This window comes from Ursus maritimus, unplaced genomic scaffold, assembly GCF_017311325.1.
Source record: "Ursus maritimus isolate PB19 unplaced genomic scaffold, ASM1731132v1 scaffold_14, whole genome shotgun sequence".
NCBI lineage: Eukaryota > Metazoa > Chordata > Mammalia > Carnivora > Ursidae > Ursus > Ursus maritimus.
The window spans coordinates 24,905,724-24,933,345 of NW_024423786.1; the positions used below are offsets into that span (position 1 = coordinate 24,905,724).

The window sequence follows — 27,622 nt, forward strand, 5'->3', positions numbered from 1 at the left end:
TTGTTCTTGCTTGAAATAAATAATAGGGAAGTAGGAAGGAGGTATAAAAACCATGTATTTCGTTAAAAAAAACTTTGTCTAATAAAAATGCCTAGATGCAATAATACACTTAAAGACAACATCTCAGTTTCTAAATATCAGTCCCTACTAAAAGCATCAAGGGCTCCTTAGAGAAGGGGCTCATTACAGGACCAGGACACCCTGTTACAACAATAAGAAAGTTCTTCAAGAGAACTTCCTGAGAGCAGAGTAGTATGCTAGAAGAGGCTCCCACTGGCCAAATTCGGGACAGTTTGAGCATCAGAAAAGAATAATGCTAATGGCTTTTAGTTAGTGAATAAAAAAGAATCCATTACTATTGTGATAGTTTCGCATATCTACGAATAAGATAGAAAACAATGAATTATCCTTTAAATGAGTGACTTGTATGATACATGCTATAGCTCAATGGAGCGGTTTAAAAAAAAAAAATCCATGAGTCCATATGGCCATTTTTAAAAAGAGGTGGAGCTGGAGCGAGAGGCGAAAGAGAAGTAGAAGAGGAAAGCTTCATTACATAAGACTGGCAGCTAACAAATTCAGAGAAAAATGACAGTATTAGGAAAATCATCATTTTGCAATCACCAACATAATAAATGCTTCAGGCAAGAAGCATCCACAGATGTTCTAACTATTGGGTGAAAGATTATTGGGGAACAGGATAATCACATCGTCTCAAAATATTACCCCATAGATTACTTCCTAGGAACAAAAGAGAACTGAACCTTTAGAGTACAGAAAACTAGAGAACACCAACTTAATCAAATGACTAAACTTAGCTTCACCAACTGGGAGACATCACGTGTCTCCTCATATATGCAAAATGAAGCACCCGACGCCATCCATGCAGTATCCAAGTACACACACACACAAATTTTCAACCAGAGTTTCATCACAAGGAAATGAGACAATCCAGATTATGGGACTGTTTACAGAACAACCCTACAAGAACGTCAGCGTCAAGGGGGAAGAAAAAAAAGGCTGGGGAAACCTAACAACCAAATGCAGTGAGTGATCCTTTACCAGATACTGGAGAAAAGAAGTTATAAACTTTTATTATTGGAACAACAGTGAACATCATAAAACTCACCATACATGAGGTAATTAATTAGATAATAATTGAGGTATTAATGTTAAATTTCTTGGGTATGATAATGGTATGATAGTTAAGAGAAGCGTAATTAGGGGCACCTGAGTGGCTCAGGTTAAGCACTGGACTCTTGATTTGGCTTCAGGTCATGATCTCAGGGTCATGAAATCAACCCAGCATAGGGCTCAGTGGAAAGTCTGCTTAAGATTCACTCTCTCCCTCTCTCTCTGCCCCTCCCCCAACTCAAATAATTTTTTTTAAAAAAGAGAAGCATATCTTCTTTCTTTCTTTCTTTCTTTCTTTCTTTTCTTTCTTTCTCTTCCTTCCTTCCTTTCTTTCTTTCTTCCTTCCTTTCTTTCTTTCTCTCTCTCTCTTTCTTTCTTTCTTTCTTTTAGAGGCAGGGAGAGAGGCAGAGGGAGAGCGAATCTTAAGCAGGCTGCACTCCCAGTATGGAGCCCAACATGGGGCTTGATCTCACAACCTTGAGATCAAGCATGACTCCATTCTTAGGAGACACACAATATTTAATGAAGAATTATCAGATATCTGCTACCCACTTAAAACGTTTCAGGAAAAAAAATAGAAAAAGAAAGCCAAAGCAGATAAGGCAAAATGTTCATCATGAATCCTGGGGAAAGAATACATATTTTCACTTTTCTGTAAATTGTAGTTTTTCAAAAGAAAAAGTGGGAGAGGAAGAAGAAAAGAAAAAGGTGCTACTATTCACTTTAAAACCTATTCATTCATACTCCCAACAAAGAAAAGGAAATATATACATTGTTATGAAAAAAGCATAAGTGTTTAAAGATTTCAGAGCCCAACTCTGCCCTCTATGAACTGTGTTATTTTACAGAGACCAAGTTACTTACACCACTGAGTGTCTGTTTTCCCAGGGGTATTAAATAGGCAAATATCTGTTAGTTTATAAAATGGCTTACAAGAAAGGACAACTCACTACTCACCAAGAGGTTCCGATACTTGTACCAGGCCCTTTGTTTCATGTTTTCACTTGGTCAAAACTAGTCAAAAACTTAATGGTTGAGATGTATTATCTATACAACACACAATTTTTTTTTCGAGTTCACATTCAATGTTTGCAGGGATGACGAAAAGAACCTTTGTAAACAACTGTGTGAACCAACAGATAATTGGCAAAGAATGTAACTTTCATAAGATCTTGGTTGCTCAACAGAAGACATATCACAGTCTCCTCTAAGGACAGACATTACTGATATCTTCGCCAGGCCAAAGACATACTTAATTTACCCTATAAAAAACAATAAACTTCATTCCAAAGTGTTTTTTTTAAGATTTATTTATTTATATTAGAGAGAGAGCGCGCATGACAGAGCATGTGTGCACCTAAGTGGGGGAGGGGCAGATGGAGAAAATCTTCAAGCAGACTCCCCGCTGAGCACAAAGCCCCATGCGGGGTTCAATCTCATGACCCATGAGATCATGACCCAAGCCGAAACCAAGAGTCGGATGATTAATCAACTGAGCGACCCAGGAGCCCCTCCAAAGTGATTTTTAATTTTTGGCTATTATTCCATTCTCCCAAACAGAAGAATGGAATAATTCACAGATAAACAACAGGGAAGATTCATAACATGTGCATCAAGGTGCAAGGGAGCTTTATTAGAATACTTGGTGTCAGTTTAAAAGACTCCTACACCAAACATAATCACTTACTTTCCAAATATAATTAGGATACACACTAAACTGATAAGATCAAAATGCTTCTCTAAGAAACCTAGTTCGATGACATAATTCCCTCCTATTTAAAAAAAAAAATCAAGGAAACACACTTGACGCCAAAGAATCCTTATGAATGGTTATCACCAATTCTGTTAGTACCTTTGTAAATTTTATTAAGCACTAATAAATAGTTACTAATAGTTACCTGACAAAAAAGTCAGGATTAAAAAAGTGCCTTAAATAAATGAACTATATCCTTGATTCATTATGCCTTTCATTAGATGAGGACAGTAAGGCACCAGAGATGTAAGACTGTCAGAGGGAGAGCTGTGGTAGAACCCAAGCAGTCTGGCTCCAAAGCATAAACCCAGAACCATATGCTCTAAGACCCCCAGGAAGCAGCAAATCCAACCCAGGAAGACAATGCAAAGTCCAGACATGGTGAGCGACCACACCAGAGGACAGAATGATGGAAGATTGCAAACTTCCCAAGGGAAAAAGAAAGTCAGTACAAAAAACAAAGAGATTTTGAGGTTGTCACACTTCAATATATGAGAAAGGTAAATAATGCACCCTCCAAAAAAAAGTTAGAAACCTTAAGAGAAAAACAGAAAGTTCATGCCCCAATGTTCAGCAAATTAAGATACATGATAAACTTTAGCTAATGGCGGAGTGCAGGAAGACAGTCTATTTGAAATCTGTCTTTCAGAGGGACACAAGACCAGTACAAAAGGAAATGCAGGAGCACCTGCGTGGCTCAGTCGGTAAAGCGTCTGCCTTTGGCTCAGGTCATGATCTCAGGGTCCTGGGATCAAGCCCTGCATCAGGTTCCCTGCTCAGCAGGGATTCTGCTTCTCTCTCTGTCTCTCTCCACTCCCCCTACCCCTGCTTGATCTCTTCCTCTCTCTCAAATAAATAAAATCTTTTAAAAATAAATTGGGGGGGGGGGGAGGAAATGCAGTTGACCCTTGAACAGCACAGGTTTAAACTGCATTGGTCCCACTTACGTGCATTTTTTTTAATATATATATAAATACAGTACAGTACTTTAAATGTATTTTCTCACCCTTCCAATTTTTGTAACATTTTCTTTTCTCTAGCTTACTTTCTTTAAAAAGTGCAAAATATACAACACATAATAAATAAGATACATGTTAACTGACTGTGTTATCAGTAAGGCTCCTGGTCAACAGCAGGCTATTAGTAGTTGAGTTTTGGAGGAGTCTAAAGCTATATGCACATTTTCCACTGCACATTCGTTAACACCCACATTCGTTTGAAGGTCAACTATACAACCCCAGCACACTACTTGGCCAGGTCATCCTTCGTGAAGTCTCAAATAATACAAACCGTTCACTGTGTTCAACTTTGAGAATCAATCCAGAAAAAAATCATGGAAGAAGTGACTGTGGATGAAGGACAGGGTGAAACTGACAGGCAACTTGACCAACTGGAGTAAAGTGCAGCGGGAGAGTCATTCCAGAAAGTGGAATTCAAAGTCAAAGAGGGTTACATGGCAAAAAGTAGTAACAGCTTCAACTCAGAAACAAAGTTACAAGATGCTGAAAGTTTGTCAGATAAAAAACAGAGACACAAATACATGACTTAAAGTTTCTAAAATAACCGAAGTAATGAAATTTATGTAACTGGAATGCTAGAATGAGGTATGTTTGGGGAGGAGCAGAAAGCAAGCTAAACCACATATTTCATTCCAAAGATTCAATAGATTGTATCTAAGGCTGACAAATTAAGAAACAAATGTTCAAATATATTATCCAGAAATATGAATGTAATAAAATGGACTAAACACAGAAACAGTTGAAAGAGGTTATCTCCAGAGAGTGAGACTGGAATGGAGAAGGAAGACAGGAGACTGTTGCATCTCAGCCTGTGTTCCACACTGTTGGACTTGTTGCCAATTCCATGTAGCATTCATTACTTGGATTAAAAATTAAAAAATGAAAACATAAGTTTTAAGTTTAATTTGTCCTTATTTTAGAAGACCATTTTAAAAAGAAAGTATTTCATACAACGTCTTCTGGCATTCTTTGTTTTTCAGCTATTTTTAAAAATAATTTCCAGACATTCATACAAGTCACTAACACAGTACAGGGAGTTCACATAGACCCCACAGCCAGCTGCCCTGATGTTAACAACTTAAATGACCAGAGTATGAGCATCAAAACCAGCTACCTGTATTGTAGCTACACTAGCAGCTAAACTCTACACCTTACTTGAATTTCACCAGTTTTCTTCCCTACTACCCTTTCTGTTCCGGAGTCCAGTCCAGCATCCCACGCTGCACTCACTTGTGTCCCCTGCTACGTGTGACAGTTCCTTCATCTTTATTTTTCAAGACCTTGACAATGTTGTCCAAAGTCTCTCCATTTCAGTTTGTCTGATGTTTTCTCGTGATCAGGTTCAGATGATGCATTTTTTTGGGTAGAAGACCAAAGCAGTGATATTGTGTTCTTCTTGGTGCATCATATTGGGGGTGCTGGTTGCCAATATATCTTATTAGTGATGCTGTTAACCTTGGTCACTTGAATAAGGTAGCATTTGTCAGGTTTTCCAACTAGAAAGTTGGATGCATAATGAGGTATTTTTGAATAAAATAAGGTAATGTGTAATATTTGCTTCAAAATAATGTAAAGGGAGGGGCTGGGTCTGAGTACAGATGAAACAATATTGGATACTTGTTGTAGCTGAGATAGGCCCAAAGAGACTCATTTTACTCATCTATTTTTGTGTATCTTTACTTTTTTCCATGACAAAAGTTTTAAAACTTTGAACCCAAATAAAAATCTGTGCATACATTTATCAAAAGATAAAACAAATTTATTTAGGAACCTTGGACTGGAAAAGACTATTTATTATGCTTGGATTTTCATTTCATTTCATTAATTCATTCATTTCATTAATTTTCATTTCATTAATTTGAACTGTTTTTAAAGGTACCAAAGCAATTACCTCAGGAGTTTTCCAAATTCATGTAAATGAAGGTTCTGGCACCATTTAAAACACAGGCGTTGTGCACCCTCTAGTGTGTTATTCTAGAATACAACTTCTCTATCAGCAAATTCAATTTAAAAAGCCAAGTATTTTCACAAAGGAAAAGAAACAGACTTCTCTCTCGCCACTTCTCCTTCTCGTCAATGAACTATCTGCTAATTACTTAGCTAAATACCAAAATCATTTTGTGCCAAAGATGATCAACTTTTTCCCGCTACTGTGTTGTTTTCTCAGAACACATGCTGAAGCCCACGGAAGAAAGAGGACAGAGTCTGAAATCGGTCAAAGCATTTTTAAGCCATCTTCACAAAGACTGGATGATGACATGAAGTGGAACACACAACAAGTGGAATACACAACAAGATGGCTTCACAAAGCCATCTTCACAAAGATGGTGTTGAAACCATATTAACTCCAATTTAGTAGCATCTGGTCGTGTTCTACTTGTATATATGGTTCTACTTCTACGCTTCAGAATCCTAACCCTCAGAAATCGTGTTCCACTTCAAGTCAACAGATTTGTTTCAAATCCCTTTATTTTCCTGATTTACTGAAAAATTCTAAGAGGAATGAACACTGAATTTATCTGCAAAACATGAGCAGGAAGCAGAGTGTAACCAACACAGGCTCTGGATCGCACAGGCATGGCCTCTGCTTCCAGTCCTGCCACATACTACCTGCCTCAGCTTACCGATCTATAAAAGAGGCAAACACCCCAGAGTTTTAGCTAAGGCTTAGAAAAATATACGTAAATTATAAGAATTCAAATTGTAATTATTAACATCGTATGACCCCAAGGTAATATGCAACCAGGTAGTCAAACACACAATCGTTTTCAATAGGTCCTTTAAATGGTTCCCTTCAACCACAATACTTGAATTATACATAAAAATTCCCGATTCTTCCTTCAAACTTGGTTTTCTTAATATTGTTGCTTAATACTCCTTATAAGATAATGTTCGTTCAGACAGTAAGATATTATACACTACTCACAATCTCAAGAGTAACTTCTGACCCACGGTGTTCAGTGTATGTAATTTGCCTATATCTGATGAAGGATTTTTTCTTCATAAGTTGTTTGCTATTTTCTACGTCATTTGAAAAAGTGTTTTAAATACATGAAATATTCATAGCAACAACCCTTAACAGAAATGACAAAACCAAAATAAAAGCTATTTGTGGAAGACACAATATACCAAGAAATACGGTAAAAGACAAGAAGAAAATTAACCTCATTTGAAGTGCAGAAAGTTTATATGGCAGAAAAACACCACCTTGCCTGGGAAGTAAGTGAGGATTCCACAATTCTTGCCAAATCCAACTTAGTCTGAGCATCTGCTAGAGATTTTAAATATCTAAGTACTTTAAAACCAGTCTACTTCTAAGAAGCAAGTATGATTAAGTCATTGATTTGTCCATTAAGCATTTTCTCAGTGTGCTACACGTCAATCAAGCACTCTTCTAGATGTTGAGTTAACACAAAGAAACAAAACAAACAGGCAACTGCCCTCACAGTGCATATATTTTTGTTGGGGGAGGGAGGCAGGTAATGTTTATAAACAAGAAAAGAAGATTATTTCAGGTAAGGATGCAAAGCCAGGGTGCCGAGTGTTTAGGGCTGGGGCAGGTGCATTTCAGCTAGGTAGGACCCTCAGAGAAGGGAAATGTGAACTACCGCCTGACGGGTAAGAGCTAATCACACAGACATATGGAATAATACGCATTTGGGAGCCACCATCCTTTATGAGCACCTCTACAAAGCAGATTCTCTAGGTTTAGGTCCTCTAACTTTTCTTTTAAAGTCATGTAGGCTCCTGGTTGCTGAGAACATATTTTCCCCCAAACTCCTAGCACTAGTGCCTACTTAAGGGTATAAGAATCGAAGAAAGATACTACTAATTTGAAATATTTTCCTCCCTAGAAAAATTTATTTGCATATAAAATACAAAATGTACAGCTGACCACAGGGATTCAGATCATGGGCTCTGGCATCCTCGATTCCCTCCCTTACTGTATCTAAGACTTTGTGTGAACCACAACCTTAGCAAACCTCAGTTTCTACAAAGTGGGGATGTTCTGGGTTATTGGGAGGATTATATGGAATACTGCATGTGGGGGCACATGGGTGGCTCAGCTGGTTAAGCATATGCCTTCGGCTGGGGTCAGGATCCCAGAGTCCTGGGATCAAGCCCCGCCATGGGCTCCCTGATCAGCGAAAAGCCTGCTTCTCCCTCTCCCTCTGCTGCTCCCCCAACTTGTGTGCTCGCTCTCTCTTTCTCAATAAATAAAATCTTTTAGAAGGAAGGGAGGGAGGGAGGGAAGAACTTAGTACCGTCAGTGGAATAGGGTAAGTACTTAGCAAGCATTAGCTATTATTTCAATTGTGATTTATATATATTTTTAAGGAAAGTACCTACCTACATATAACAACAGAGGTATTCTGACATCTTAACCTTAAAATCAAAACTATAAAAAATAAGTAACTTTGAGGTAAACTCTTGTTTTCAGAATAATTACAATTCAGAATTACAAAGGGACCACCAAGTTGATTTTTAAAAATGAGCTTCCACAATGGTGCCCCAAAACACAAAGGCAGCAAAAAGAATAAGAACAGGCATTACAGTTTAGAGAACAGAATTAAATGTCCAAAAACTGTGGTCTAGACAACTGCTCTGGACGTCCTTTAGAGGGTAACCAAGTATGGGATGAAGTGAGAGGTGTGTGAAATGGTTTCCTTTCTGAAGAAATGGAAGTTGAGCTTGAAAAACATAAGTAGCCAGAATTAGGCAGACAGTGCAGGGTGACTCAGTAATAGCAGTCCCAACCCCATTTGCCTGGCTTCACCTCCCACACCAAAAAACTCCATACATACTTAACTTCCCACTCCCCATTCAACTCAGGAAGGCACTAAGACCTGGTCCAAGAAAGCTTTTGTTTTCCAACTACACAGAGTGACAGGCTAGTACTGCCTCTAGCCCTTCCCCATTCTTCATGCTTGGAAGGGGGCCGTGATGCCTAAAATGGAGCAGCCATTTTGTGACCATGAGTAAATCAGCCAGAGTATTAAGGTCAACCAAGTAGAATGAAAGAGCCTGCTTCCTGTACGCTCTCATTTAACCAGTATACCAGCCTCAGACTCACTGACTACAGACTTCTTGTTACAGACTGCTACAGCCAATGCAGTCAGAGTTTCTGTTATTTGCAGCCTAAATGCAATCTACACTGACATACAAAGATGAAGAGGATATTTCATATAGGATGAAAAACAAAAAGAGAGGGGTCCTTCAACATAATGGTTTATGATGATAATACTTAAAATGAAGAATTAAGAGATCACTTCCACCTTTAACCAGTAGCTTTCTCATGTGTGTACGTGGAAGAGTCAGGATACTGCATTTACATCCCAGTAAACCCTACACAAGGGAACTGGTGTCCCTTCAGAATAGCATGGCCATCGTGCAACAATGGAAACAGGCAGCATTTTCCAAACTGCACAGAGCAAAGGAAATGTGTCCAAAGAATGAGAAAAGTAAATAGCAGCTGGTTTCTTGTAAACAAAACATGAGAAAATATGCACTGAAGGGCTAGAGTAATTTTTCTATATTAAGATAATTTTACTAAATTGTTCTTTCTGAAAATGTTTGTTTATTTAAGAAATGATGAAAAACTGCAGGATAAAATCCTTATTTGACGAGTAATAATTTTAGGTTCTCAAAGAATGAACTATCACTCATTCTTCATAGAACATATCTACAGTATAAAATTATAATAATGTAAATGCAATTACGGGACTCATTTTATAAATCTCTGTGATTAAAGGGGATATTTCATTTTCATTTGTTTAATATTCCCATTAATAAGAATGTCCCGTTACACAATTACTGAAAGCCTGAACAATAAAACAATGGAAAAATTCCAAAAGCAAACATTTTTTTTTCTTTTCCCATGAAGCTAACATTATGGAATTTTAACAGATGTTCTGTTTGGTCATAGTTAATAAAATGAATTATGTAGGATTAAAACAGGGTTCAATATGTTTGCATTGGATTTTAAGCGAAAAACAATTTCACATTCAAAGTTTGGAAAGATTTATAATCACCTTTTTCCTTTTCAGTGGAATTACTCGGATATGGAAAATAAGTAAATTATTACAGCAATTAATACTTTTCTGATGAAACCGTGCTTATAAAAATTATTTTTTCAAGGTTTAAGAAGAATGAAATCTTAGAAAACTATATACTATTTGGCATTTTGTCAGCTATCTAAAGCAAATGTCTTATATAATGGAGTGTATCAAAAGGCTGAGCCACCACCCTGCCTAATTCCCAGTCCCCCTAGAACAGCCTCATCATTCTGAAGTGGTCAAGATGTCCAGCAGCATCTGAATAAAAATTAATCAGACTTAAAGGAATGGAAAAATCAACAAATATTTACTGAGTGCTAATTTTGTGGAAGGCATTATGCGACAGCCTGTGCATGCTGCAAAGAGGCAAAAATCCAATAGCTCTTTCCAGGCAAATTCATACGGCGTCTGACTACACAAGGCATAACTATACATAGCCCAACAGAACTGAAAGGTAAACGGACAAACCACAAAAGAAGGAAATCAAAGGAAACAATTTCACATAAACTTACACAGAGATAGGTACACAGCAGTGACACCAGGAGAAAAAAATCCTTTCTTATTAGATAGCACTGTTTTTCTTTTTACTATAATGAAAGCAGGAAACAGTACACAGGCTGAAGGACCTTAAATAAGTAACAGAATCTAGCTACAGTTGCTTCAAAACATCTTTCCATGGAAAACATTCAAGTGTTGCAATCTCAGTAAGAAAGCCTTCCTCTAAAAGGATAATCTTATTTGGGAAATAAAATCCAGTAAATTATCAATGTGACCCAAAAGAGAATAATCAAAAAAATTTCCAATGTATTTACTTTAGTGATTTTGACCAACTCAAACACCAATTATGACAACTGTACATAATCAATACGTTGTTTTTCCTACAGAAGTAGCCAGTGAATATAAAATCAGCTGTGGGTTGGAATTTGTTAACGGAACACAAAATTCCTCTCTACAAGACATTTGGATAAAACGCTCTCCAATTGTAGCCGAGAAGCTTTACAAGTAATACCAACAGCTGGCCTCTAACTCAAACACAATCGTTACTCATCATCATGAAATGGCATTCGGATGTTTAAATACAGACAGATCAAGGTTGCATGGCTGTTCTAAGACCTCACCACCTAGAGTCAGGTTTCTTCATCTGAGTGCCTGGCAGACCATATTGCTGTAATACTTCTTTCGTAAGGCTGCTGGGAGATTTCAATAAGAACAGTCTATGCAAAGTTTCTAGCGCAGATGGGCAAACCTGGGCTCAGAGAGGTTAAGCAACTCACCAAGAGCAGACAGCTGGTTCGGGGCAGAGGTGCGTTTCACACTTGGGTGTTACTTCCTGTCAAAAGCCCTTCCAGTTACTAAGCATGCAAAACGCATCCCATGTGACAGGCTCTGTAGAAAGCCCTTCACGTGGATCTCTCCATCTCATTCTCACAAGAACTTTAACATAATGCAAACACTCAGTTTGCACTAAAGGAAATAAAATAGTTCTTGGATATATATGTTCATATGCCCAGGCTCAGATTTAAAACTAGAGTGAGATTAGCTTTCACCTCTCAGATTGCTGGTACCATCGGTAAGGCAGAGAAGAGCTCCTACGCTGCTGGCAGAAGTGTTGACTGGTGTTTCCATGAAGGGCAATAGGGCCATAGGCATCAAAATTACAAATGCCATACACCGTTAGCCAAGCAATCTCCCTTTGGGTATTTAACCTACAAACATCCTCAGCCACGTACGAAATGACGTAAGAATGATAACGTGCACTGCAGTAGGTGTGTGATGTCGACCAACAAAGAAGTGCTTAAATAACCAGTGGCTCGTGTGTACAATGGAGTACTCTGCAATCATAAAAACGAGACAGTGATCTTTAGGCAGTGATTAAAAAGACAGCACCACCAAAGTATTGTGGCTCAAGAAACAAACGAGAGGCAGAACACCTAAGACAGGGTGTCTGTGTAAGACACACAAGAGATTTAAACAACATCAATAGTTTGAGGCGCAAAGAAACCGAGGGGCAGACTACAGAGCTGGAGTAGACGCTGAAAGACAGCCCGGAGGCTTGATTCCTAAAGGCCCCATTTCCAGCCACCACATTAGGGAGAATGTTACTAAGACAGATAAGAAGGGTAACCACATTAGAAAAGCTGCCCTGTCTACCTGAGAGCGAACTTTTCAATCAGTGGTGATTTGGGGGGGCCCTAAAAGGACAGATTCAGGGCTTCGATGAACTTACAGAACAGGCTGAGTGATGTGTCTGGCCTGCTTGATTCTGACTGCATGTGTCACAGAGTCTGGGGGGAGACCTGCTTTTATTGAAGTCTGAAAGCAAAGCTGTGGGGAGGGGGGATATCATCCTCACCCGTTGCACTTCTCTCTAGTGGCTACTCTCATCTACCAAAGAGAAGCCAGGGGTCACTCATGATCACGGTGGCAACAACCTGCCGCTGAGGCAGCTCCAACCACCATCTTACCACCAGATTTACACAGACAAGAGTCAAATGCCAGTCATTTAGCCTCCAAATTCCGGGGAACACACTCCAGGCTCTTCCAAGGCCTCCTCCCATGTGCTGTACTCCAGTCTCCCAGCAGGCATCCAGCTATGGGGAGAGGCTCAACCTCTCCTCTGGGCAAACACCCCACCTGGCTGAGTGCCTCCCCACAGCATCCTTACCTGGCCTGAGGTAGAGGGAAATCACTCTTGCCTCTTCTGTGGGCATGAACACTCCAAAGCTGCTGAGCTAAGCAAGGTACGCAGGTGCTTTAACACCCTGTGCCTTTGCTCATGGGGTTACATCTGCCTGTCTCCTTGACTACTGCCAACTGCCACTCCCTCAAGAATCAAGCCAACATTTCATTTATATTAATGCAACAAATACTGAGTACCATTCAAGCACTGCTTCCTCTAGCATCTCGGCCACATTTTGTTCCTACATATCACTCTGGCACCGTGAAGTGTCTACTCCTAGTCGTTTTCCCACAAGAATGTGAATCCTTGAGGGCAGAAACATTGTGCACGGTGCCCCACACACAGGAGCCACTCTTAAAATGACTTCTAAGTACAATCTGTGGATAACGGGTATTTGCCAAGCTTAACTTAGTCCTACTTCTTTTGAAACAACTTGCCTTTCTTAGCTTTCTTCCTCTTTAGAAGTCCTTCTAATTCACATACAAGATCATGAAGCTGCTCTCCACAGAACTTTCAGGACAATGGGCGCTCTGAAATCAGTCTAGCTAGGAAAGCAGCTGTGGTTTTGCTTCCCATTTCCATCTTACTACAATAACACCATTCCAGCTCAGTGTTGGGCCGCATCTAATTTGGCCAAGATCATGAGACAAACGAATACTGAAAGGGTGAGGTACAGAGTATAATCTGTTGACCTTGCTTACACTCCGTCTAAAATTCACAGTAACTACAATAATTGAAGCGGACATAAGGGATAAGCACACAATCTCCACAAACATCAAATGCAGTAAAGAACCTGTGATGGCATTCACAATCTAAAGAACACTCATAACCTATCTTATAATGCATGGATTCAAACTTCAATCTCATTCTAATAGGCTACCACTAGGGAGAGAAAACTTGTTTTAAAGAAAAAATTGTACACAGAATAACCATAGAAGTTTCCTGGTGATTCTCACTCAGGCTTCAATGTATTTTCTTATTGAAACAATCAAAGAAGCTCTTGACAAAAAGATTTGATATTGGTGTCAGAATAACGTAAGAACTGAAACTATAATGTAAAAATTTTGTTTAAAGCAGATATATCATTTCTTATTTTTCTCATTTTGAAAAGAAGCTATGTTTCATTCAGTGATAATTCTTCTCTCGTTCTATCAGAAAATCTGTACAAAAGCAATATTTCAACTAAAATCAGTTCTGAAGGATCTTTTATGAATACGCATAATACAGAAGACCCCAATTAAATTTCCAACAAAGCACTGCCATTTTCAGTAAACAAAGTCATCTCAGTAGGGTCACCCTGTTTGCAAAAACTGCAGCCTAGAAATTAATTACTAGTGTGACATATGTCAAAACAAATTTTTAAAAGAATAGAATGCAGTTGTAACCACGTGTTTTATCTGTTTGTATGCAAAACCAGTATTGCCTGGCATGTAAATATATTCATTTATTCAGCATCTCTCAGAAAAATAAAAAAGGTTCAGTGCCCCCCTGGTTTGTGTACCCCGGTGAAATCTGAGTAAATCACACATTTTTAGTGAGTCAGAAAATAAGTCCAGAATGAAGATATAGTGTGGCTGATATTTTTGAAGGACAAAAGTCACCGTCACACAAATAAACTAATTTTGAAACATTCCGTTTTCCTTCAAAGGAAGTTTTTCAAAGATCTACATCAACGATACCACACTACACTAAAGGCTGTTACCTTGTGGAAATCAAAGCTTTAAATAACATGTAACAGTGCTGGTGTTTCATAAAAAATATTGTAGGCTATGGTAAAAAACAAAACACACAAAAACTACCTGGGACTAAAACTAGGGATCTCAAACAATTTCAGTGTTCTGCTAATTATAGCAATATTTATTCAAATTAAAAACATTTTTATAAATGCAAATATTTTAGCACCCAGGGAATTCCAAGTAGAAAAAAGAATACAGAGCAAAGGTATGCAGATTCCCCTTTGTATTTTCTTTAATAGGAAATTATGTCCCAATCCTTTTCACAATGTGTATATATGTGTGTGTGTACATACACACACACACATATGTGTGTATATATCAAATCATCATCACACTGTACACTAAATACCTTACAATTTTAGTTGTCAATTATATCTCAATAAAGCTGAAAAAAAATCCTAGGATTTAAACTCTTAAAAAAAAAAAATTATATCCCAAACCAGACAAAGACTATTATAAATCTTGCATAAATCAACTTTTGTACTTCAAAATATCGTCCTCTATGTGAGGGAAAAATTAAAACATACTTCCTGTAGGAAGATGCTGAAATCACTTTGCTTTTTCAACTAACAGGAGAAGAATTGTATTGAATCCCCAACTTTCAGAGTTAGAGGTCACAAGAGGTGACGTGGCTGCTGGGGGCACACTGCGTGGCAAGCTGCCTGCAGGGCCAGCACCCCAATCCTGACAGAATACCCCAGCTCATCGTACCTTGTTATTGGGAAGACACGAGTTGACTGCATGATACAGACTCTTGTCTCTTCAAGTGCTTCTTTCATTACCAAGTTTTCATTAATTCTGTGTATTCTGATAATTAGCCTGGTATCTTACCCTTAGTAGTTGCTTCTTACTATTTCAGCCAAAGCAGACATTCAGCCACTCTAGCAACAACCAAGCCACAGGATGGGTGCCATTCTGACCAGGCGGACCGCTCTTTCAGCAAACCCATTCTACCCATTCGTTAGATCTAAGAACCAGGATATGACTAAACAGTGTTTCAAAAAGTGATCATAATTTCTCTTTTTAATTTTTTAAACCAGTTTCTCTGAATAAATTTACTCAACGAAGCATATCATTCTCTCACACTTCAATACTGGAAATTAAGTGAGTTACCTCTCTTAAAACTGTGCTTTTGTAGCCTCGATACAATCCTTGGATGCCCTGAAACAAACAAAAGGCCAAGAGCTCAGAAAGTTAGAAGAGCAAAGAGCTCTGAAAGACATTCTGAAAAAGGCAGATTTACCTTTTCTGAAGTCAGAGTTTTAAAACATTCACAATAACCACAGTTTCGTTAAGAGGTTAAACATTATAAACTAAAGTATACAAGGCTCATGTCAGCTCCCTTTAAAATAGGAACATCTCTAAAGTAATCACACTGACTACTTCAGTTGTTTTCAACATTTCTGCTCCTGAAAAATCATACTTGAGATGCTTTAAATAAATATATTTCCAAAAGCAAAGGCACACAAAATGCCAGTCATCCTTTCATATAAAAACATACTTCATAGTTTCAATCAGAAGACATCAGAAATTCATTAATAATCTCTCCATAGTGATAAATATCTCTGGACAAGCCTTGACTTACATAAATGTCCACATGATTCACAATAGGGTCCCTCTACTGGACTGATCTCATGATCCTATGATTAAATACTTGGTATCTCCTCACCTAAGTGACAAAGGGACCATTAAGAATAACAACTTTTCTAAAACTAGACTCACTGAAAATTTCCACACAGCTGATTACTATTTAAAAAAAAAAAAAAGGCTTCTGTAAAAAATACAAAGAAAAGCAGCTCGATGGTCCCTACTAACACAGCCAGCAAGACTGACCTGACCTATAATGTAACATTAACAAGTAAAAAAGGAATTAATTTTAATATAAACATTGTGATGCTAGTCACTATGTCCATTACTATACTTCTCTTCCACGGGTCCTCAAATTCTGTAGTAACATTTTAATATGATATCTTTATTCACTTCACATTTTTACGATTTATTCCATGTCTGATTCTGAAACTACTACAGAACAACTACAGCATAGGACACGTACACAGTAGTGACACTCAGTATGTGTTGTTTAGAAATTTGGGGGGGGGGAATTAAAAAAAAAAGAAATTTGGGGGGAAAAATTAAAATTAAAATTTGAAAACAAAGAAAAAGTAGGGGCGCCTGGGTGGCACAGTCGTTAAGTGTCTGCCTTCGGCTCAGGGCGTGATCCCAGCGTTCTGGAATCGAGCCCCACATCAGGCTCTTCTGCTAGGAGCCTGCTTCTTCCTCTCCCTGCTTGTGTTCCCTCTCTCGCTGGCTGTCTCTATCTCTGTCAAATAAATAAATAAAATCTTTAAAAAAAAAAAAAAAAAGAAAGAAAGAAAAAGCAAAGACAATCTTAGTATAAAAAGGTACTGTGATTGGGCATTAAATTTAGCTTTACGGTCTCTTCTAAGACTCCTGGGATGAGAATCACAACGTTCGTAACAGCTACTATAAAATCTTTTTTTCTTTGAGGAAGTTTAAAAACACATCTCACCTCTGTATATAAGATGTTAGAGAAAATCTGAAATGTTCTCGAAGAAGCAGATACCTGTGCCCTCTGCTTAACCACTTCAGAAGGAACTCGAATCAGGCAGGCAACCTAAAATACATAATTTAATTACATCCTAAAAAAGAAGTAACTGCTATGAAAATTGAAATTTTTTCATAAGCAAAGAACTATAGTTAAAAAGGGATAACATACCGGCTCAGGGCAAGATGTCAAAAGGTATTTTTTCAGCCTAAAAACCTTAGACCCTTAATGGACATGCATTCTTTTGTCAGCCCAGAACCTCCCCTCCCTTGTCCTGTATTGATCCTCACACCTCTTGTCATATTGTTCCAAGCCCATCTCTCTATAAGCCCCTCAATGGCAAGAAACACATTTACTTATTCTGAATCCCCAACACCTCGAACAGCAACATCTAGTGTTCACATGAAAATAGGTTGAAAGAATGAACCGAAGGGGCTTCTGCTTTACTGTCAATAATGCCCACAACAATAGAGGCAAGACTGCTCATCAGCTGGTTATAGCTCATCTTCTGCTTCACCACCCACCCCAGCCTCAAGAGGCTCCCAACCCCAGCACCCCAGACCACCCCCACCCCTGGCCCTGCTGACCACCGCCACGCAACAACTGAGGAGAAACTCCAGGTACTCTTGGTCCCTGCTCCGGCATTCAAGTTGACTTAGGTCCTCACTGGTCCGCACCCACACCTGGGTGGTCAACAACCAAAACTCCAGAAAATTTTTTAAAAAGATTTATCTATTTAAGAGAGAGAGAGCAAGGGAGGGGCAGAAGGAGAGAGAATCCCAAGCAGACTCTGTGCTAAGTGCAGAGCTCGATGTGGGGCTCGATCCCATGACCCTGAGACCATGACCGGAGCTAAAATCAAGAGTCATCCATTTAACCAACTAAGCCACCCAGATGCCCCTCCAGAATTTTTAAAATATTTTTATCTTTGTACTTAACATTAGATTACATATATAGACTTTAAAAAACAAAGTGGGATTTTATCTTTTCTGCCTACCAGCATTTCTAAATTCTCTAAAACCAATAGGTATTACTTACTTGGTAAGTTTCTTTAACATAATATCAAAGGGTAAATATATCTGCTATGGACCAAAGCTTTTAATTGAGGGAGAATATAAAATGAAAGGGCTAATTTAAAATATGCTTTTCAGGGCTCCTGGGTGGCTCAGTAGGTTGAGCATCCACCTTTGGCTCAGGTCATGATCTCAGGGTCCTGGGATCGAGCCCCACGTCAGGCTTCCCTCTCAGTGGGGAGTCTGCTTCTCCCTTCCCCTCTAACCCTCCCCCAACTTGTGTTCTTTCTCTCCTTCTCTCTCAAATAATCTTTAAAAATAATAAAATAAAATATGCTTTTCAATGCAATCCCACTTACTAGCCTTGACAAATACTTATTTTTAATTTAGAGACAATCACACATACAAAATAAACAGATTATACACCTTACCACTGAAGTCTAAAACTGGGTATAAATCATGTTACTCTTGTTAAGTGTGTAAACTTTTAAATCCATACTTATAAACCAGGGCAGAAAATAAAGTTCATTGAAACTTACATGAACCTAAAAGGATAGCTCCCAGCATCTAACACTCACTAAAGAAAGAAAGAAAGAAAGAAAGAAAGAAAGAAAGAAAGAAAGAAAGAAAGAAAGAAAGAAGAAAAAGGTTCACTAACTCCTTGTATTTTTCAATTCAAAAGGTCAAGAGTGAAATATGACCCCAATATGTCAAGAAAATAGGAACTGTCTACTCGTGTGGCTTGGCATAAATATTTATGGAACTTCATGCTTTGTAACCCTTCATGTTCTTACATTATGTTTTTATTTCTTAAAAATACAGAAGCACAACAAAAACTTTGCAAAGGTTCTGGGATGAAAAGCAATCTCGCTAACTGAAGAGGTACAAAGCAGCCAACGCGGCCTTCTGACTTGCGCAGCACGGCGATTTCGGCAGAAGAGAGAGGCCGCTGTCTACTTCCTCCAGTAACTCTGCTGCCTTCGATTTGGTTTTCTATTAACTCCGATCTTTCTTGGATTTGAATTTAAGCTACAACAGGGCATTTCACTGCACAAGAACAAAAACATGTTACAGGATTGTGATTCTAGGAAAGGAAATAATGTCATCTGTGGGTCTCTTGGTAAATCCATTCTTTAGAGGATTCTTTCCTCACGAATCTAGGGTTCAGTACGAATCCATGACACAGCAACAGTGGCATTTTCATTAAACCCAAGAGTGTTTGTATGTTAAAGGTCTATCAAAAGACAAAATGACTAAGGTTTTACATAAAGAAAATATATGTTCCTATCTTTTATCAACATTAAAATACAATACTGGTTTCATTAGAATTAAACATACTAAAAACATGATAAACTTTATATTAAAAATTGGTTATAATGAAGCTGCTACCAAGATTTTTCTTTCTTTGAAATAAAAACTTACCTGACATGTTCATTAATTTATTTTTGCAATGGAGAGCTGAATGTCTTTTAGTATTTATTGAAAACCAAGATGCAGAACTATAGGTCATAAGACTAAGTGTGTGAAAAGGGGGAAAACTACAGCGAACTTCGGCCTCCCATTCAGTAAAAGGAATAATGGCAAAGGAGGAAGAGGGAGAGAGATGCTGCGAAACCTCCGGTCCTTTCATTGCCACAGCTATCGTTCACACCTCACTGCCAGCTTGCCACAGTCTCACTTTTGACCTTTTTCTTTAAAGATTTTATTTATTCACCCGACAGAAAGAGAGAACACACAGCAGGGGGAGGGGCAGAAGGAGAGGGAGAAGCACACACCCCACTGAGCAGGGAGCCCAACGTGGGACTCGATCCCAGGACCCTGGGATCATGACCTGAGCTGAAGGCAGATGCTTAACCTACTAAGCCACCCAGGCGCCCTTGTCCTCTCACTCTTGAAGTGCTCTTCAAGATCACTGGGCATCACCAATAGTGCCTTCCATTAACATTATATCCTTTCCCCAACTATGCCAACACAGTTCACAATAACTTACCTGATTTTTATTTAGAAGCCAATTGTCAGCATGTTTAAATACATACCAATCTGAGACAGAAGCTACTAAAGGTCAGAGCACTAACCTGGCTTAGGAAGCAAGGATGAAACCCATATCTTTTGATTATCATCTCCAGAATTATTTTTCATCAAAAATCTATCATATTTATATATACCTAATAAAGTTAAAGTTTCAAAGTTTAGTATCAGCTAATTCTTCATTGTTAGGCAGGCAAATCTGTAGTAAGTTCAACAGAGAAACCTAAATAAGGTGAATACAGACAAAATTTAATCACATTCAAAGCAAAGGCTGCTTTGGACTTTGCAGAGTAAACTCCAGTGTGGCAAATTAATATGAGGGAGAGAAACCTCATAACACCCTGAAATTTTTTGACATGTGCAATTTACTTACTTGTATTTTATTCCACATTCTTTGTGTCATTCTCAAAATTCTGGGAAGCAGGTTTCCAAATTAATATATATGGTATATCTCTCTATACCATCATTTAAGAATCAAAACTCCGCAACTGAACAGTTCATCTGTGTGTCAATTCTGCCATCTCCTGGTTACAAATGGAATCACAGCCATTGATAATCCTAACCGCAATTTCTAACTCCTAATTTACCATCCTTAGGGTTTAAATTTTATCCACGGATAGGGGGACATAAGTTCATCATACCTTTCTTACTTACAAGACTCTTTCCACTTACATAAATAGCCAACAGGCATTGGAAAAAATTTTTTTGAATTTTTGCAAGTATTATTAGTCTTCTCTTGTCTGACAAAACTACACTCCTTGATCATCTAGACTATGGACAGAAAGTTAATAGTCTTCTCAACAAGAATAATTATATCATCTTTCAGGCTTTGTTTCTGAAGGTTGTTCATACAATTTTACACGAGACTTAAGCCTTAGGTGGCATTTTCACTTTTGTTCCTTTCTGTAACAGAAATGAGCCATGATTTCACAGGAGGTGACAAAAGCCCCATGGACAGATGTACAGATTGTGACCCACATTAAATCTGACAGTGGAGGAGGGCTGGCATTTAATACTAACTGTATTAGTTTCCTATTGCTGTTCTGACAAATTACCACACATTTAGAGGCTTAAAATAACACAAGTTTACTCTTAAAACTGTTGAGATCAGATTTCCACAATAGGTCTTACTCAGCTGAAATCCAACTGTCAGCCAGGTGGTGCTCCTTCTGGAGGCTCTAAAGGAGCATGTATTCCCCCGATTTTAGAGGCTACCTGCATTCTTTCTCCCTCTTCAAGGAGCACAGCACCTTAAAACCTCTCTCCCCGACACTCCAGCATTCCTCTTATAAGGATGTTTATAATTACATTGGGCTCACCTGGATAAGCCAGGAAAATCTTCCCATCTCAAGAGCCTTAACTTTATCTGATCTGCAAAGTCCTTTTTGCCATGCTAGGTAACACAGTCACAGGTTTTAGGGCCTAGGACACCTTCAGGGGATCACTGTTTTGTCCACCGTAGTAACCAACAGCACATTTTACAACTCTGACCTTTTCTTATTTTAAGAAACCCACAGCGGGGCACCCGGCCAGTTCGGTCAGTGGAGCACGCAACTCTTGATCTCGGGGTGCCAGTCTGAGCTGCATGTTGGGTGTAAAGATTACTTAAAAAAATCCTTTTAAAAATTAAAAAAACAACCCTACAGTGATCAGAGTTCACAATATTACCCGAATAATACACATCTCCAGTTTTACACCACTTCTGCCGTTTTTAAAATATTCCATTAAAAGTAGAAGACAAAGGTGCTCCTGGAAGTATCTAACTCCTCATTCTACAGTGGTGTTATACTGTCCACAGAAATTCTTTGAATTTCAATTTCGTCATCCGAAATGATTCCCTCCCAAAACTATTAAACTTTACAACTGTGCCAAATATTGCACTTTGTGTGGCATGGACTGGAACCAATGTTTACTGGGCACTTTACAGATCAGATGCTAGCCTGCGTACTTTGTAAGTGATGTGTCACTTCATCCTCAGAAGAACTGTGAGTGCGCTAGCGTTAACCTTATTTTTTTTTAAAGATTTTATTTATTTATTCGACAGAGATAGAGACAGCGAGAGAGGGAACACAAGAAGGGGGAGTGGGAGAGGAAGAAGCAGGCTCCCAGCGGAGGAGCCTGATGTGGGGCTCGATCCCATAACACTGGGATCACGCCCTGAGCCGAAGGCAGATGCCCAACGACTGAGTCACCCAGGCGCCCCAACCTTATTTTTTAAGATAAGGAGAACAGCAGCTCAGTGAGGTTAAGTAAATGGCCTACCAACACACAGTAAACAGGCTATGTGACAGGGTCACATAAACAGGGTCAGAGCTCCGACCCTGATCCGTGTTACCTGCCGCCTGTGAGCCATATACCGCCTCCTTACAGAAGTCCTCAATGTATTCTCTAGTTATAGAACACATGTATCCAATTTCCAGTGTTAGACATAGAACAGGCATTCAAATATTGAAGAGTATACAATTACAAATCAAAGCCATTTTGCAATAGTGGCATTTAATTTCTTATGTCACCAAGAACCCTAATCTTAATAAAACAGTATCTGAAAAAGTAAAGGTCTGTCACCGACGAAGTGCAGGCTTGCACAGAAGTGGCTAATCCTACCCTCACTAGTTTGGTCCTTGGAGAGAAGTATTTGGTTTTTCCGTTTTCAATGTAATGGCGATAACTGACCAAATTAACGCTCCAGTGGCTTGAAACAATTTTAACTTCATCATCTTACAAGAAAATCTTGTACACTATTTCTATAAAACTGAACTTAATTTAATTGTGTTCCAAAAAACTGATACTGCTCTTAAATAAAAAGCCAACACAGAGCGTCCCTTCCCTCTTGACCACTAACTAAACAAGATAGTCAATGAAATATACTCTCTTAGATCACAAATCAATACCATCTGAACTAATGCTGCATACCAAATCAGGGAAAGAAAAAGAAAACCTATATAAGAGGGGCGCCTGGGTGGCACAGCGGTTAAGCGTCTGCCTTCGGCTCAGGGCGTGATCCCAGCGTTATGGGATCGAGCCCCACATCGGGCTCCTATGCTATGAGCCTGCTTCTTCCTCTCCCACTCCCCCTGCTTGTGTTCTCTCTCTCGCTGGCTGTCTCTATCTCTGTCAAATAAATAAATAAAATCTTAAAAAAAAAAAAAAAGAAAAGAAAACCTATATAAGAGAAAACAATCGGAAATGTGTTTTAAAAAAAAAAAAAAAAGGTGATCAAGAAATTGAGGGGATCGGGGCACCTGGGTGGTTCAGTCAGTTAAGTGGCCAGCTCTTGGTTTCGGCTCGGGTCATGATCTCGGGGTCTTGGGATGGAGCCTCACATCAAGCTCTGGGCTCAGCTGGGAGTCTCCTTGAGATTCTGTCTCTCTGCCTCTTCCTTTGCCACCCCCGCCTCTGCTGCTCATCCTCTCTCACACTCTCTCTCGCTTTCTCTCTTTAGAAATACATAAATAAAATCTTTTAAAAAAAAATGGAGGGATAGCGGTGCAAACTGTTCTTTATAAAAGCCTCCCTGAAAAAGTTCTGTATATTCATGCTTATACCCTAAGCAGCGTCATCATCAGATATGGGTCATGCCACGCCTAGAATGACTTCCAAGCAAGCCGTCTTTCCCCCTCTTCTTCCCCCCTCTGAACATTGGCTCAGGCTCAGACGGCTGGGACAGCTGGAAAGCAGGGTGTGCTTAGCCAACTTGCTCGCAAGACTCTGTCGGAGAGTTTAAGCATGTGCACAACACACACAACATAGTAACAAAGGCATCCATGAAGAAATATGCACTGGAGGAATGCTGTTGGAAGGCCTTTTGAAAGAATTACTATCTTTATGCCGATTTCACCTCTTATCTCTCAAACTCACCTTCTCTCTCTGGATGCCATGCCCCTGCCTTAGCTGAGGCTCTGCTCATCTCTCTCTGCTGGGGCTTCTGTGGGAGTCTCCTACCCTCCATTGAAACACCACATCCACCCCCACATAGCTACCAAGAGAGGTCCTTAAAATCCCCACCAATGCTGCCCCTTTGCACAGCCCTTCAAAGGGTAACAGCCAAACTCCTTCCCACAGCAGCCGAGGCCGTCCAGCCCCCCTGCCCTGTCTCATTTCATGATGGCCCAGTCACACCCGCACTCCATTTAGACCTTGAAAGTGTCCAACAAGGCCTTTTCATAAACTCAATATCCCTCCTTGCACCTACCCATCTAACAATCACACCCTGAAATGCAGCTCAGGGATTAGCTGTTCTACCAGGCCTTTCCTGCATCAACACCCATCCAGACAAAACCAACCGTTCCTTCTCTTCTCAGGCTCTCACTGTATTTTGTACTCACTTTTCTTAAAATACCTGTAACCCCTTAGTGTACTTACACCTTACACCTCCATCTCCACCTGTAGATGGCAAGCTTCTTAAAGGCAGTATCTCATCTTGTCGTTTTATCCTCAATGCCTAGAGCAGAGTAAGGACTTTCTATCTAAACCCACACTTCCAGTTAAGGACAACAGGCATGGCAAGCAAAGCAGCTTACATAACAGGAATCAAAGAAGTCCAAGTGAGGAGCAGAGATAAAAAGGATGGGGTTTAAAAGATGACAGTAGAAACTGAGCTACTTTTTAGACTCCTAAGATAATTTTTTGTGTAATTCTTATAGTTTAGGGTTCTTAGGAAGCTATTAAAATGTCTGTGTCCCTCAGGGACTTCAGGGCCTGAAGTGGGGAAAAAAAAAAAAAAAAAAGGTTCCAGGGGCGCCTGGCCAGCTCAGTCGTCGAGCATACGACTCCTGATCTCAGGGTCGTGAGTTTGAGCCCCATGTTGGGTCTAGAGATTACTTTAAAGAAAGAAAATCTTGAGGGGGGTGGGGGGAAGGTTCCCAGAAACAGTAAGAAATAAACAGAGCAGGGTAAAAGGCTGCCTTAGCACAACCCCATGATGCGTGTACTTAAATACGCCAGAAGAAGTGCTTGTTTGAGTGTAGTTAACTGACAGTGTGGTTTCAGTTTCTAGTTGTACAGCAAGTCTCAGCAAGACCTGTACATTTCTGCCTCCTTCACCTCTCTATACACGAGCAACTCCACCTGCAACATCATGGTGGGATTCCCCCGGCCCAGTTAACAAGCACCATTCACTTCCGGGGCAGCTGTCTTCTTTTCTACTCACCCTATCTCCATGGGTCGATCATACAACTGCACACAAGTTTGGCAAAATACCACCACAACTGCAACGAAAGTTACTCTCCACTAATTCATGGATATTTCAAAATCTATCATGATTATTTCAAAAGATAAAACACATTTCCAAAGTTGTCAACCCTTCTTCTATTACCTTGTTCAGTGTTTCTTCTATTAAAAAAAAAAAAAGCCAGTGAAGATGATTTTAAAAATACTATAAATACATTTAAAAATTTTTTTTTAATTTTCTAAAGGAAATCAGGGTCTTTTTTTTTTTTTAATATTTATTTATTTGAGAGAGAGTGTGTGTGTGCGAGTGGGGGGAGAAGTAGAGTCTCAAGCCGACTCCCCGTTGAGCAAGGAGCCCACGTGGCACTAAGCCCATGACCTGACCTGAAACCAAGAATTGGAGGTTTAACTGACTGAGCCACCCAGGCACCCCTTAAATTTTTTTTTTTTTTAAGAAATCTCTACACTCAGTGTGGGCTTGAACTCACAACCCTGAGATCAAGAGTCACATGCTCCACCAACTGAGCCAGCCAGGCACCCCTATAAATACATTTTAAGACGTATTAACAACACAATCAAAAAATGGCTTCAATCCCCACCTGGAAAAACACAAGGGTAACTAACATATGCACTGCGCTTTGTTGCTGACAAGCACTCCTGACTGTATCAAGGAATGAACTTCTAAGTAGTCAATTCAGTGGGGAAGCTGGGGTGGGGGTGGGGGTGGGGGGGAAGAGGTGCTAATGACGGGCTTAATCCGTATGCTGATAACCTAACCAATGAGCCCTGAAGGGACTACAGCACACAGAAGGTCCAATGACCCTGTTAGTTGGTAAGTAAGCTAAATAACATAAATTGCCTTCGTTTTCGAGGCTCTTGGATGGCATGGGCCTGAAGAAAATGTCAGATCTGGATGCAACCCTCACTTTATTTTCAAATCCAAATCAACATGTCTGAGTGTGCTGCCACCCTCAGAACTAGCCAGTCTTTATTAAACTAGGCCTTTCAGTAGGTCTACAAGTACTGAACTCTGAGGAAGACACTTCTGACCAGCACGTGGCTGGTGCTCCTTGCGCCACTAGGCCCAGGAGCTAACCTATTCCTGAGCGTGGGACTGCTGAACCAGCTCAGTCAAAATATTTAGTAGTGGGATATATATTTAAATGTTTGAGGAACTCTAAACCAGTGGTGCTTAAATATCACTGAGCGCCAGAACCACTTAGGAGTTTTGTTTAAAATTCAGGGTTCCTGGTGCCATCTCCAAAAATCATCACGTGTAACCTACTGCCCAGGCAACTGAGTCTAAAGTAGGCGCTCTCTGGGCTATACTTGGAGAATTTCTGTTACAGGCTGTCGGAAAAGCATCTATAAAACATGATTCAACTTATTTCCTAGCTTTCTCAATCCCAAATTAGAATGCGGCCAGGAAGGATAATCAACCAGCATCTATGTGTATAGGCACATAAGCACAAGTGACCCATGCACACATTCAATTCAGCATGACTGCATTAGGCTGCAAAGACATTTCAATATTCTTTTATTTCTGCAAACAACATGAACTTAGGCCAAAAGTAGGATAAAACCCAGGAAAAGGCAAATCAAAAATCACTACTGCTGTCACATTACAGCATCTGCTGTATTAGAGTAAACCTGCCCTCAACTCTTCTGATCTAATTACAGATTCTACTTCGCGCAGGGCGTCTTCTGTTTCTGATGAAAGCTGAGCTGTGAACTAATTGAGGTGGGGATTTAGAGATTTGGTGCAGCAAACCTCCTCATAAAAATGGCACAAAAGGCTCTCTTACTGTTGTTACGTATTAAATCTTATTTGATTGATTTTACTGTATTCCAAATTACAAACATAAGGCAGAAGGTTGTAATTATAGTTTTATTGATTTGTCATTAAGTTTTAATCAAGGTGCTGCTACAGGGAATGGTTATTAGGGCAGTGTGCTTTTGTTTCTCTCACACACTTAGAGTTGCTATAACAAAGTCATTGTGGACACAGTGGATACCAACAAAATGTGATATTGTTTCTAAGGAATCTATTTGCAATTTAACAATCTTCTATCAAAGTAAATGTTACAGAACAATGACCCAACTGGACTATTTATTTTCTCCATGTCTCTATACCTTTCCGACCATTGACAGCTATGAAAGGTTTTGTTTTCCACTCCTTTTTATGCTACCCATGAAAACTTGCTTCTCCTAAATTCACCTGTTTCTTTCTCTTACTTTTAGCAACCACACCTGTATGAATCTGAAACCAAAAGCTTATGCTCCATGAAACTGAAACAAGTTTAAATCGGAAGGCAGTACATACATTTCTCAAGTATTTATTGAGAAAACAGATACTGAATGGCTTTGGAAAGTTTTTTTTAAGAAAGTGCAAAGATAGGGGCGCCTGGGTGGTTCAGTCAGTTAAGCATCTGCCTTCAGTTGAGGTCATTATCCCAGGGTCCTGGGGA

The 27,622-nt window shown here is 39.4% G+C and overlaps 1 protein-coding gene across 4 annotated transcripts in view; it reads right to left on the minus strand.

Annotated features, from left to right (window-relative positions):
* The window catches only part of SLC25A26 (solute carrier family 25 member 26), a 127,407-nt gene that overhangs the window by 78,952 nt on the left and 20,833 nt on the right, over positions 1 to 27,622 (minus strand). For 3 of the 4 annotated variants that reach the window (XM_040628588.1, XM_040628586.1, XM_008703119.2), the window contains 2 exons: positions 16,909 to 17,013; positions 15,492 to 15,539 (listed from right to left, as the gene is read on the minus strand). The exons of the other annotated variant lie outside the window; for it this stretch is intronic. In XM_040628588.1, coding sequence (XP_040484522.1) covers positions 15,492 to 15,539; positions 16,909 to 17,013 — 153 coding nt within the window. The remainder of the gene's footprint in view (positions 1 to 15,491; positions 15,540 to 16,908; positions 17,014 to 27,622) is intronic. 4 annotated transcript variants of the gene reach the window in all.